Source organism: Galeopterus variegatus, unplaced genomic scaffold (genome assembly GCF_000696425.1).
Source record: "Galeopterus variegatus unplaced genomic scaffold, G_variegatus-3.0.2 Scaffold8680, whole genome shotgun sequence".
In the NCBI taxonomy this organism is placed as follows: Eukaryota; Metazoa; Chordata; class Mammalia; order Dermoptera; family Cynocephalidae; genus Galeopterus; species Galeopterus variegatus.
Window position 1 is genome coordinate 113,143 of NW_007734791.1, and position 14,518 is coordinate 127,660.

General features: G+C 43.1%; 1 protein-coding gene across 2 annotated transcripts in view; it reads left to right on the forward strand.

The window, feature by feature from the left end:
* Nucleotides 1-701, forward strand: part of LOC103608677 (secreted seminal-vesicle Ly-6 protein 1-like) — a 3,840-nt gene extending 3,139 nt beyond the window's left edge. For both annotated transcript variants that reach the window (XM_008593079.1, XM_008593078.1), the window contains one exon: nucleotides 493-701. In XM_008593079.1, the coding sequence (XP_008591301.1) occupies nucleotides 493-617 (125 nt within the window). In that variant the 3' untranslated portion in view covers nucleotides 618-701. The remainder of the gene's footprint in view (nucleotides 1-492) is intronic.
* The last annotated feature ends 13,817 nt before the right edge of the window (nucleotides 702-14,518 follow it).

Sequence of the window (14,518 nt, forward strand, 5' to 3'; positions counted from 1 at the left end):
ATTGGGCTAGTGACCTGTAAGGGAAGCAGGGATCTTCTGTTTGGGTCTGAGGGAGACTGGATTTGGGCTCCTCAAATTCCAGTGAGTAGGGCCTGAGTGTGGTGGCCTCTTTGGGAACTGGGGACAGGGGTGAGGAGAGAGGAAGTGGGAGGGTGGATAGTGCAACGTCTAGTGATCCCTCTCTGGTGTGGGAGGTGGATTGAACCCTAACACACAGAACCCCAGAGCTGTCCTAGGAGAGCCACCAGGGGACCCTACCTCAGGCACCTCAACACAGGGAGGCAGATACTCATCCCTACCAGGGAGCCTGAGTCCTGGTGGGCTGTGCCATGTTCTCCATAGTCCTTGATTCGTTTGTCGATGCACTGATCCACTGACTCACTCAGTGGCATGTGTTGAGCACTGGTCCAGGTTATGCTGAGTCCCACACCCATGTGTCTGCAGCCTGGGCTTCTGGGGGTCTCACTTGCCCTCTTCTCTGCCTTTCTCCAGGTGACAAAATTTCCTACGGATACCAAGGTTGTAGCAGTGTGTGTATTCCTATGATGCTCCTGAATAGCAAAGTTGCTGTGGAATACAAATGCTGCAATAACTCACCTCTGTGCAACAAATTCTAAAGACAGGAACCAGCTATTACCCTGATCTCATGAATGCTGATGTATACAATTTTTATTTATTGCAATAAAAGATTTGAAAATGTTTTTGAGCTTTGTATAGCGTTTATGTCTAGGTAGAATTATTTCTTCAGGGTAGATTCCCCACTTTATTTCAATACATAACATTGTCTCTAGGTTTCCTGTTCAGTCCTTGGACCCATGTTGCTTAAATCTGCAGAAATCTCTACAAATGTGCATCGACCCTTGCTCTGGTCTGCAGAACTTCTAGCCATCTCTTAACTCCTAGGACTTGGGCCTCTGTTCTGAGCCTAGTGGCACCCTGTCTCTCTCCCTTTCTCCCTTCCATCTCCTTCTGTCCCTCCCTCCCTTTCTTTTTTCCTTCACCCTCCCTTACTCTCCCCTTTCTTTCCTTCCTTCCTTCTGTTAGCATTTACTGAGTACCGACTGTGTGCCAGGCAGTGCGCTAGGCCACTGGGAAGAAATAAGTAAGAGAATCTCTCTCCTCAAGGGACTTACTGGGTCAGTGGAAGGTCAAAGCAATAAAATAGGTAGTTATCGTACAACATAGTGAGCACGTAATAGAATGCACGGGACGGTCCATAGTTGGAACTACTGCCCTAGGCCAGAGCCTTAAAGTAAGGCTGTATGGAGGAGCTTGAATTTGACTGATTAAAAAAACCACAGGAGTTAAGCCCGTGGATAAGGGAGGAAAGGAACATGCGAAGGAACGGAGCTGAGAGCAGGGGCTGCTGAGTGCACCGTCAGCGGCTGGAGAAGCTCAGTGGAGAGCACGCCTGGGACATCAAGATGTAGAGAAAGGGGGCGCGTTATAAACGACCTCGATGCCACATCTAGGAGCTGAGGACTGATTCTGAGGTGGTGAGGAGTCACTCACGGACTGTTTGCACGGGAGGGTTTTAGCAGTGATTGCTAGTTAGCAAGGCAAAAAATCTGTGGCGTGGGGAAGGCAGGTGTGAGGCAGGTGCACGAAGGTTGTTGCCTTTACTTGAGTGAGAAATGACAAGGGCTTGATGTTAAGATGGAGAATGAGAGGTTAGCGTGGGATGATTTTAGTGGTAGCATCTGTAAGAATTAGTAAATATTGGATATGTGTGTTTGATGTGTTTGTGGTGGCAGAGTCTCCTCAGGTGACTTGTGGGTTTTGATTTGGGGTGACTGGATTAATGGTGGTATAGTCATTCACAGAGAGAATATTAGGTTCTCCATTTTTTCTCCAATTACTGCTACTTTGACAGCAGGACAAGCAAAGAGCGTTACAATGTGGAGGGTCAAAACTTTGTGACCAGCAGAGAGAAGAGAAAGCTGCACAGACAAAACGTGATTGATTTGGAAACAACAGACACCTGGATTGATAAAAGGAGACTGGAAGAATAACTAAACAAATCCTCAGTGCAAAGAGGTGCCAGGCTGCCCTAAATGTCTGTGGGCATCAGAGTGGCCTCTGAGTTCTTTGGGGAGCCAGAGTCCTGCTGTCTAGGGAACAGGGCTCTCCCTGTCAGTCCTCCCGCTCACAGATATGTAAGATAACTGAGCGTGGGTAGAATGAATATGCTGTTTGCACATATACTAGAGGGTGGAGTTGGTGTTGAGGTCATGTGGGTCGGAAGCACCCAGGCAGGAGCTATGGGGTCTGCAAGGCCTCTGGCAGCCCAGGAGATGACGGGCATCCTGTGTGTGCACCGCACCAGCTCTGCAGAGGCAGCTGCTGGGTGCAGCTGATCCAGCACCTCTCAACTCTCACAGTCTTCAAGACCACTGTGACCTGCACAGGGGTCCCCTATAAGGAGAAGTCTCAGCCTGCTCCTGCTTCAGGCCCCGTTTCCTTTTCCTTTGTATTGCCAGATGCCGGTGGGATAGTCTTCAAAATTAAACTGGGGTGAAGAGTGGTGGCCATATCTAGCTCCAAGTATACTGTCTCTATTTTCAGACCCCAGTCAGGAGTCACACTGGTCGCCACTTCAAAAGGCAGCATCTGGTAGGGACTGTGAGGTTCTGATGCCGGGTGTTCTGGAGGCAGGAACCTGAAAAAGGGGGAGTCTTCGGCAGCTGGAAAGGGTGTGGAGAGTGAAATGGGCTGTAGACGATATGTTAGCTGGAGAAGGCCAGCTTGTGTAACAAAAATCTCTAAACATCAGTGGCTCAAACAACTAAAAAATGATTACTAGCTCATTCCACCCCAGCTCCTTCCAAATTTTTATGCTGCTCTTTTTAAGACAGTTTCCAATGTCTCCACAGAAGGGAAAAAAAGCATGGGAACTCTCCAGAGGGTTTATGACCATAACTTAATAATTATAAACATAATTTCTGCCTATATTCCTCTGTACTCTCTGTCTCATGCTTCTGAGTGCCCAGCAGGGACTGGGAGCATGAGAATCATGGCAAGAATTGACTTTGCTCTGGCTTCTGAAAAAGAGAAAGAAGGGGAGACTGGGATTGGGTGGAAGGAGAGAAGAAAGAGCAGGTACTGGAAGGGGGCTGGGGCAGCATCCTAGAAGCTGTCGGACTGTCTCTCTCAGAGCCTTCTCTTGGAGGGTCCTCTCCTCTCTCTGCTGCTCCCAGCTCCCATGGACTACCCTCTAGACCTCTGTTTCACACTTGAACATGCTCAGGCTCCACTCAGTGAGCCCGTGATGACCCTGCAAGGCAAGGCCTGCACACCAGGCTGTGTCCTGTGGCAAGTGCCTTCCTGAAAGCTCAGGCCAATTCACAAGAGAATCACAGTATAGGAAGGCTTTTCCTGCATATTAAAGGGAGGCTTTTAAATACTTTGGTTCCTGTCAAGGAGCACTGTCCCTCATGAACAATTCCCTCATTCCTTCCTCTTTTGAGAAATTTTTACTAACTTCATTCAATCAAATCATTGAAGTCAGGGTAGCCTGTCGTCACAATTTTGAAACTCTTGACAGAGTCTGTGTCTCCCTGACCACTGAGAACCTCCCCGGGCTTTCTCTGACCCACCTCCCAGTCTTCTTCTCCCTGTCAACCTCTTCAGGGGGCCTCAGAGACCCCACATCCTCCTCAACACAAGGACCCTGGACATCCCCTCAGCTTCCATGTGGCTGCTGGGTGTGGCAGTAAGGGCACACTTCCACCTGAACCCCAATACCACAGCCTGTCCTGGATTCTTCATATAAAGTGGCCATCACAGAGCCTGGCTGCCACATTAGCACAAGATGCCTGAAATAATGCAGTATTCCTCAGGAGGATTTTCCAGATGATTTTATAGCATGATTTAATATGTCCCGTATTAAATATCCTTGTCCCATGAGGATATTTGGTGTGTTTGATACTGCCATGCACTGTCATTTGGTAGACAGTTACATATTAGGAAAGATAGTGGGCTTTGTAAAGTAATTTTTGGCCAAAGTAATTACCTGTTTGATTAAGGGGTGAAAGGGATGTTAACGTCTTAGGAGGCAATATAAGTTCTGTGATGATGCTTATATTAACTTATTTTTCCCCCCTATGTTAAAAAAAATGTTAACCAAATGTCAAGGTGGTAGTTTTTCTCCCTTGTGAATGAATTTGACTTTGGGTTAACTTCCTGGCTCAGTTTCCCTGTAACCTAATGAGAAGTTATTTCTACTGTCTTAATGGACATTGTATATGCTCTGGCAACCTGGTCAGGGGACATGTCAGCTGCATTACTAGTAATCTCTGCCGGTGTTTCAAAAATGACTCCTGTTTGGTAAGTTGCCTCTGCACCTGGCACGCCCTTTGTGAGGGCCATAGAAGGTAAGTTCTACTCCTGGGTTCTCAGAAGAGATGTTGGCTCTTGTGGGCATGCGTCTCACCAGTACTCCTGAGCTGTTATCTTAAAGATCTAGAAAATAATACAAAGGTATTATTTACATATACATATTTATATACACATATTTTATATATACATTGAGGGACACTGTATAGCCTTCCATGAGGACAACTATAAAAGAAATTCCTGTTAAAATATCAATTAAACAGTAGGTGATACTTACTCAACACTTGAGAAGGGGCTGTAGTTTTTATATCAAGCAATTTATTCAAAGGTTTAAGCCTTGGAAAGTTTTAAAGTATTTTGCCAACCTTAAAAAATTTTTTTATTGTGATAAAAAAAGCCCCATAACATAAGTTTTTCATCTTAACTATTTAAAACTGTACCATTCAGTAATAAGTGTATTCACATTGTCGTAAAAAGTTCAGATCTCCTGAACTTTTTAATCTGACAGTTCTGAAATTCATTAAACAACTTCATCTCCGCCTCCAACCATAACCTCTGGTAATCACCATTCTTCTATCTCCACAAATTTGACTACTTTAAATACCTCATATAAGTGCAATCATAGTCTTTTTTGTGACTAGCTTATTCCACTCAGCAAAATGTCTTAAGTTTCTTCCAGGTTGTAGTGCATGACAGGATTTTCCTTCTTTTTAAGGCTGAGTAATATTCCATTGTATGTATGTACCATATTTTGGTTTATCCATTTATCCGTTGATGGACTTTGGGGTTGCTTCCACCTTTTGGCCATTGTGAATAGTGCTGCAATAAACATGGGTATGCAAATATCTCCTTGAGATATTGACTTTAACTCTTTCAAGACTATACCCAGAATTAGGATTGCTGGGTCATATAGTAATGCTATTTTTAATTTTATGAGAGGAACTGTCATACTGTTTTCCACAGTGACTGCGTCATTTTACATTCTTGTAAGTAGTGCACAAGTGTTCCGATTTTCCACATTCTCACCACACTTTTGTGTTTTTAAAAGTCATAGCCATTCCAATAGTTTTGAGGTGATATCTATTTGTGGTTTTGATTTGCATTTTTCTAATAATTAGTTATCTTGAGTTTCATATGCTTAATGGCCATGCGTATATCATTCTTGGAGAAATGTCTATTCAAGATTTTTGCTCATGTTGTTGAACTGTAAAAGTTTTAAAATTAATTTATTTATTTATTTTTGCAGTGTTAAAGATTAGCATTTGTTTATTTTTCAAAGCAGCCCATGGTAAATAAAGGAGGTTTAAGATCCTGGACTCACCAGCAATTATAGAGCAGAGTCATGAGTGTGGGTCCTAGGAGTCTTGTGGGAAGCTGATTAGTTCAGAGTAAAGCCAGCACAACTATTCCTGGCATTTTGACTGATATTTTTCATGGTGCCTTAGGGCCCAGGGTGTATGCACTTCAAAGCAGGTGATTGTAGTTGCAGGTGATTTGTAGTTGCAGGTGATCTGCAGAAATAACTTGAGATTGGCGTTACAGATGTTATCTTAAGCCATAAGGCATTCAGTTAAGGAACAAGCATTCTGACTTTCAAATCAAGTCTTAGCCTAAGGAAATTTATGTTTATTCTTATTTTTATTTTTTATTGAAACATAATTGATTATACATATTTGTGGGGTACAGAGTTGGCTATCAATACTTGTGTACAATACGTGATGATCAAATCAAGATAATTAGGATTATCATCATTACAAAATGCAATCATTCTTTGTGTCCATTAGCCGTTTTCTTGCTGACCCTCCTCCCCCTCCTCCTTTCTATCTCTAGTAGCTACAGTACTGTTCTTTCCTTCTGAGAGATCAGTTTATTTTTACAATTGTCTTTCTTCCTTCCTGTGTCCATTAGCCGTTTTCTTGCTGACCCTCCTCCCCCTCCTCCTTTCTATCTCTAGTAGCCACAGTACTGTTCTTTCCTTCTGAGAGATCAGTTTATTTTTACAATTGTCTTTCTTCCTTCCTTTCAACTTCCTAACTTCCATCCTTCCTTTCTTCCTTTTTTCCATTTTTTAGCTCCCACTTATGAGCGAGGACATGCGGTATTTCTCTTTCTGTGCCTGGCTTATTTCACTTAATATAATTTTCTCCAAGCTCATCTATGTTGCTACAAATGGCAGAATTTCATTCTTTTTTATGGGTAAGTAGTATTCCATGGTGTATATACAGCACATTTTCCTTATCCAGTTGTTCATTGATGGACATTTAAGTTTGTTCCATTTCTTGGCTATTGTAAATAGGACTGCGATAAACATAGCAGTGCAGGTATCCTTGTAGAAGTTTTTAAAAAATATATTCTGGATATTAGCAAATATTTTCTCTCACTCTGTAGACTGCCTTTCACTGAGCTGAAACAATAGTTTTTAAGCTGGATGTAGTCCCATTTATCTATTTTTGTTTTTATTGCCTGTACTTGGATATATAATGTCATACCCAAGAAGTCATTGCTAAGTCCAGTGTCATGAAGATTTTCCCCTATATTTTCTTCTGGAAGTTTTATAGTTTTGTATATTACATTTAGGTCTTTAACCCATTTTGAGTTACATTTTTATAAGAGTCCAACTTCATACTTTTGCATGTTTTCTCAACACCACTTGTTGAAAAGACTGTCCTTTTCCTATCGAGTAGCCTCACCAACTTTGTCAAAGATCACTTGACCACATAGGTGAGGGTTTATTTCTGGGCTCTCTATTCTATTCCATTAGTCTACTTGTTCTCTCTTTATGCCAGCACCACACTGTTTTGATTATGATGGCTTTGTCATATGATTTAAAATTAGGAAGTATGAATCCTGCAACTTTCTTCTTTTTCAAAATTAGTTTGACTATTTGGGGTTCCTTGAGAATCTATTTAAATTTTAGGATGATTTTTTTGATTTCTGCAAAAATATGCCAATGAGATATTTATTCAAATTGTTAGATCAGCATCCTGTGGCCTGTTGGCAAAATCCATCACGTTGCCTGCTTTTGGATAGCCCACAAGCTAAAGATGTTGTCACATATCTGAAAAGCTAGAAAAATTCAAAAGAATAATAATATTTTCTGATGGGAAAACTACATGAAAGTTTTAGTGCCCACGAATAAAGTTTTATTAGAACACAGCCACACTAATTTATTTACATATTGTATGTGGTTGCCTTTGTGCTACAAATGGCAGAATCAAATAGTTAGAACAGAAACTGTATGGCCCACCAATCCTAAAATATTTACTCTCTGGCCCTTTACAGAAACAAATTTGCCTCTCTGTGCTCCAAGAAATAACTTTTTTATTGGAAGGCAGTATTGTGTACTTTGGAGACATTTCCTGGGTGGGAATCTGCTTCCATCATCTTGGGAACCTATTACACCTCTGTAAGCTTTACTTTCCTTATCTACAAAATGGGAATAATAGTTCCTCCCTCACAGAGTTGTGAGAGTAAAAAGATATAATGCATGCAAAGCACTTTTTTATGTATGGCTTTTGGTACGCTGAGAGCAGACACAATCACAAGAACTGGATGCATTTTAATGATGTTCAACAGTTTTGCTAATGAAATGAAGCCCTTTGTGAAATATTCAGACATCGATCAAGCATAGATGGATGAAAAATGGATAGTCAATGTGCCAGAATTAGATTATATGTGCATTCAACTTGTTCCTAAAGATAATTCAGCCGCTGTACTCTCTTCACTCCCTATTTTCCTATCAACTCTCAAGCCAGTGCTTTTNATTCAGCCGCTGTACTCTCTTCACTCCCTATTTTCCTATCAACTCTCAAGCCAGTGCTTTTACAGCCCACTTCAGAAAGAAAGGTGAGATGAAATAAGAGCAGCCTATTTGACCTTCAGGAAAAGGCAGACCTGGGAAGACTGATGCCAGTAGCCTTGGGAGAAGAGAGGTGGCTGCATGAGAGACCATGGGTACAGCAGCATGGTGGGCGCCCTGTTCATGTCCTCCTCTGAGCACTAACTTCCCATCTCCAAGGCTGCTCATGGCTGACACCTGCAGGCAGCTCTGTGCCTCATGTCTCTTTTCTGGCTATTGCAGCACACTCATCCCATGTGCAGGGTAAGCCAGCAGTGCCAGAGCGTTCATGTGCCTAGAAGCAATGCTCATCCAGTGACAACAGGACAGTTAGTGGATACATGCCTTCACTTCCTTGCCTCTTGGCTGGGATTCTCTGAGATAATGGACTCCCTTGTCTCCCTGAGTTCTTCAGTAAGACTGAACCTCGAATTCAGCCGCTGTACTCTCTTCACTCCCTATTTTCCTATCAACTCTCAAGCCAGTGCTTTTCCAGCCCACTTCAGAAAGAAAGGTGAGATGAAATAAGAGCAGCCTATTTGACCTTCAGGAAAAGGCAGACCTGGGAAAACTGATGCCAGTAGCCTTGGGAGAAGAGAGGTGGCTGCATGAGAGACCATGGGTACAGCAGCCATGGTGGGCGCCCTGTTCATGTCCTCCTCTGAGCACTAACTTCCCATCTCCAAGGCTGCTCATGGCTGACACCTGCAGGCAGCTCTGTGCCTCATGTCTCTTTTCTGGCTATTGCAGCACACTCATCCCATGTGCAGGGTAAGCCAGCAGTGCCAGAGCGTTCATGTGCCTAGAAGCAATGCTCATCCAGTGACAACAGGACAGTTGTGGACACATGCCTTTGCTTCCTTGCCTCTTGGCTGGGATTTTCTGAGATAATGGACTCCCTTGTCTCCCTAAGTTCTTCAGTAAGACTGAACCTCAGGGGTAGCTGGTTGTCTCACCCTTGATTTGCCTCCTTTCCTTCACTGTCTCACTTTCCACATTCCTCCCAATGTGTCCTGAAATCAGCACCCAAATAAGCTACCACACTAGAATTCCTGCCTCAGGGTCTGCTTCAAAGGAGCCAAAACCATGACGTGGGGAAAGAAAAAAAGCCTTGATTATGCAGCAACCCCTTCCTCCATGGACAGTGGGGTTCCCAGCTATGTGATAGGCTGCTTGCCCCAAAACTTTACTCCAGATCTCACCAGAATTCCTGCCTCAGGGTCTGCTTCAAAGGAGCCAAAACCATGACGTGGGGAAAGAAAAAAGCCTTGATTATGCAGCAACCCCTTCCTCTGTGGACAGTGGGGTTCCCAGCTGTGTGATAGGCTGCTTGCCCCAAAACTTTACTCCAGATCTCACCGCCCAACCACTGGAACTCACCTCCCAAAATATAAAGTAGGGCAGCCATGGGCAACAGGCTGAATTTCTTCATTGAGTAGGTTCTGGAAAGGCCCTAGCTCCAGAGAAGATCTGAGCAGCAGGGAGAGATGAGGAGGCTGGACCAGGGCCCTATTAAACACCTGGGCTTGGGGGAGGAGTATAGGGCCATGGTGATATGGAGGGAGGTTCATGAAAGAACAAACCGATCGATACGGATGTAGGTGGGCCCTGTCCCTTCTCCTGTACGTACATGGTGGATGCCTCCTTCCTCTCTGCAGTGTTGCTGAGGCCACCTGACTAGTGAGCACCTTCTCCTGCCACTGCATTTGTACATTGGACTCATTGCAGATGTTGGGGAGGAGAGAACAGCCTTTTTGGAGACTCTTCTGATTCCTCTCCACCCCTCATCTTCATGAATTCTACCATCTGTTAGTTCCCTCTGAAAAATTCCAATTCTCAATTTTCCAGTAAAAACTCTGAAAAATCCAGACAATGACTTCTCTGTGCAGACAGTTCCTGGGGTCTTCTGCTGCAGAAGCAGGGCTGGCACACAGACTCGGCTGCCACTTGTCTTCTCTTGCTTTCTCCTCTTTTTCCTTTCTTCTTCTTCAAAGGGACAAACCATGCATTGAGACCAACTCAGACCACAATACTCCCTTTTTGGTGGCTGTAATGCTCACACGCCCTCTATAGGAATAGGCAAGTTTTCCAAAATTCTTTAGGAAAGTTTGAGTGGATGACTAAAAACACCTCCTGCTACAGTGGATGGAGGGAAGTTCAGAACACACCATCTGGTTCTTCTCAGGTGAGGGGGCAGCACTGACATTGCATCTTACCTGGAAGAATGCGTAGGATGATCAGCTACCCTACAGCCACAAGGAAGAGGATGGAAGAAATGTCTATATAGTTTGGGCAAAAAAAAAAAAAAAGACAATTTGAGTAAGAAAAGAGGTGTTCAGGCAAGTAGAATTTGATCTTTCACCTCAAGATGGTATAACCGAAACTGTCTGGAACAATGTTTTCCTGCCTGAAATAATTACAGAGACAGACAAAATATGGGAAACAACAGTTGTGAAGGCAGTGGGCATCAGGGAACGTAGAGTGGTGATCCCCAAGAGTAGGGAAACAAATGAGGGGGTTCCTTCAATGGCCCCAGCTTACTGTGTTCAGAGGGTTTCAAAGCAACGGCTGAGGGAGAACGTATTAGTCAGTATTCATGACATACTGCACCAAAATTTTTCCAATATATCTATTGAAAACAATTTCTGTGTAAGTGGGCCCACGCAGTTCAAACCCATGTTGTTCTAGGGTTTGTTGTGTGTAAGAGATTTATTATAGGAATAAATTAGAGATTATAGAAATTGGTTCATGGAATTATGGAGATGCACAAGTCCCAAGACTTGCACTTGGCAAGCTAGAGACCCAGGAAAGCCAATGATGTAAGTTCCCATCTGAAGGCTGGCAGTCTCAAGACCAGGAAAAAGCTGATGTTTCGGTTCAAGTCCAAAGTCAGGGAAAAACATCCAATGTTTCAACTTAAAAGCAGTCAGACAGGAGGAATTCCCTCTTACTCATGGGAGAATTACCCTTTTTGTTCCATTCAGGCCTTCAATGGATTGGATGAGGCCCACACACACTGGGAAGGTGAATTTCCTTCACTCAGTCTACTGATTCCAATGTTAATCTCATAAAAAGACACCCTCAGAGTCACACTCAGCATAGTGTTTGACCATCACTAATCATCAGGGAAATGAAAATCAAAACCACTTTGAGGACCGGCCCCGTGGCTCACTCGGGAGAGTGCGGCGCTGGTAGCACCAAGGCCGCAGGTTCGGATCCTATATAGGGATGGCTGGTGCGCTCAATGTCTGAGCTTGGTGCGGACCACACTATGCCGAGGGTTGCGATCCCCTCCCTTACCGGTCAAAAAAAAAACAAAAAACAAAAAACAAAAAACCACTTTGAGATATCATCTCACCCCACTGGCTATTATCAAAAAGACAGAGAATAACAAATGCTGGTGAGGATGTTGAGAAAAGAGAACCCTTCTATACTGTTGGTGGGACTGTAAATTAGTATAGTCATTATAGAGAACAGTATGGAGGTTTCTTAAACAAATACAGATAGAACTGCCATATGATCCGGCAATCCCACCACTGTATGTACCCAAAGGAATGGAAATCATCAGGTCGAAGGGACACCTGCACTCTCATGTTTATCGCAGCTCTATTTACAATAGCCAAGAGTTGGAACCAACAAAATTTCCACCGATAGATGATTAGACAAGGAAAATGTGGTATATATACACAATGGAATACTACTCTGTCGTAAGAAAGAAGGAAATTCTGCCATTCACAGCAACATGGATGAGCTTAGAGAAAATTATGTTAAGTGAAACAAGCCAGGCACAGAAAGAGAAATGCCACATGTTGTCACTAATATGTGGGAGCTAAAAAAGAGAATGAAGCAAAACAAAACAAACAACAATTGAATAATATAAGCTGAGCTGTGAAATGGAGAGAGAACAACTGTGGTTATTAGAGGCAGGAATGGGAGAAAGAAGGAGGATGGTGAGAGGCTGGTTAATGGACACAAAATTACAGCCCGACAGGAAAAGTAAGTCCTATTGGTGTACAGTTAACCCAGGAACCCGTAATTAACAGCGACAGACTGCATGTTACCAAATGACTAGAAGAGAGGAGATTGAATGTGCACATCACAAAGAAATGTTTGAGTTTTGCAAGGATGAGTATGCTGACTGCCCTGAACGGATCATCACACATCGTATACATGTATTGAGATATAACTCTGTACCCCACCAATATGTATAATCAACATGCTTCAATAAAAAATTAAAATAAATAAATGTTTATTGATGCATACCAATAAATAAGTAAATAAATAAATAAAAGAAGGAACAGACCAGCCTGAGCTTTCAGAAAGGCTCTTGCCCCATAGGACACAGCCTGATGTGCAGGCCTTGCCTTGCAGGGCCATCACGGGCTCCTCGGGAGATGACATCAGCTCACTGAGCAGAGCCAGAGCTGCTTCCAAGGGCAGACTAGAGGTCTGGAGGGCGACTCCTGGGAGCTGGGAGTGGCAGAGAGAGAAGAGAGGGGAGGGTCCTCTGAGAGAGATGGTTCAATAGCAGGGTACGTCAAGGATGCTGCGCTCTAAAAACAGGGTGGGGAGAATGAAGGAGTGAAACTGAACAAGCGGGTTACATATCTAAAATGGGGAGAGAAATTTTACTTTGCCTAATTTGTTGGGTTGTTTCTTTAGGATCTTATCCGATAAGTGAAAAGTGCAAATGTTATTATATAGGTACTCACCTACACTTCTATCTTTCTCATCCTGAAAATACATAAAGTACAAATGTGAATATTAGCTTCTGTAGTATAACTGGGTTTCCATACTGAGAAAACTAAAGATACAATCAGACCCCTAATTATACTTTTATCAGTAGACTCAGTCTGTAATATGAGCAGATTTATTTTCAGCATTTCGAACTTATTAATGTCTAATTATTTCCACAACTTCCTGAAGGAATCTGTATGAAGTCCAATGAGAATCCCATTGAAGTTCCACATCCTACTTTGGGGGCACTTAATTATTTGCTTTTCATGTTTAGATCAAGCACTAAGTTTATGAAATCTACAGTTTCTATTTCTGGTGCCATCATTTTTATTTTTAAGTTTTCCACTAACTTTGTAATAAATACAAGCAAAATGGAATAATTTTCAAATAATCTTACAACTGCTGAGACCATGCTGCCCAAATGAGCACGATGGAGCTGGTCTGTGGCGCCCCCTTGTGGTGGCTAGAAACATTCCTTTGTCAGCAGAGGCATCACGGTTAATATAAGAAATGACCATCAGAACTAGACTCCTGAGCCGTTCCCATGGAGTAAACAGTCACCATGTGCCCAGTATTTCGTTGCACACGTTTTACCTCAGATTTGCAGAAGGCATTCTACATAGGAGAGGTTCAAAATTGTTTTCTAAATGCCTGATAAAAAGTCTTTAGATAAATCTATTAGACCACAACAGAAATTTGTACTAATTAATTATAGTTGAATGAAGATATTATTAAGTAATAGAGAAAACATAATCATTGAAAACTCTGATTTCTAAGTAAGTGGGTCTTAATTTAGATGGATATAGCTGTGTATTGATGAGGGAGAAGGAAGAAGAAAATCCAGTCTTTTCCACTGCTAGAATCTGGGACTGTCACTTTTTTTTCTTTCTTTATTTTTTTATTGGCAGGTGACTGATACACAGACCTGAGCTCTGTATCTTGGTGTCATAACACAAAGCTCTAACCAACTGAGCTAACTAGCTAGCCACTGAGGCTTCATTTTGTAGAGAAATGATTGAGTCTGTGGATCTGCAAAGGTACGGCTGGGACCAAGATAGGGGAAGGAGAAAAAAACTGTTCTGCCTAATATAATAAGGATGATTCTGGAACATCTGTGGTTACTAGGACTCGAAGGAAAAGAGAGAGGAGGGGATATAGGAGAGCAGTGTGGAGAGGAGAGGTGGTCAAGCCACGTGGTGGTATAAAAACCCTTGCTGACCCTCTGACATTCAAAACTGCTTGTTCGTATGATCGCCATTTGTTATTTGGAGACACAGGTGAGTGCAGAAAGGGGTGAAGTTCCTTGTGCGTGTCGGTGCTGAGCACAGGCATGAGGGAGGCTATGGCAGGTGAAAAGCCAGTGACGGCAAGAGTCCAGGGAGACGTAGAACTCGGAGCCAAGAGAGACCATGAGAAAGAACGTGAAGTGATGCACACACCCAATGCACAGATGCGAGATCTCTGCAGAAACAGGAGGCTTTCCTGGTGAGGAAGGAGCAGGTCTGGGGCAGAAGGACTTGGATGAAACAATGACTCCCATTTGCTCAGGAGACAGAATCCCTCAAACTCAGGTCTCCCATGCAGGTCTCCCATGCCAGAGGACAGATG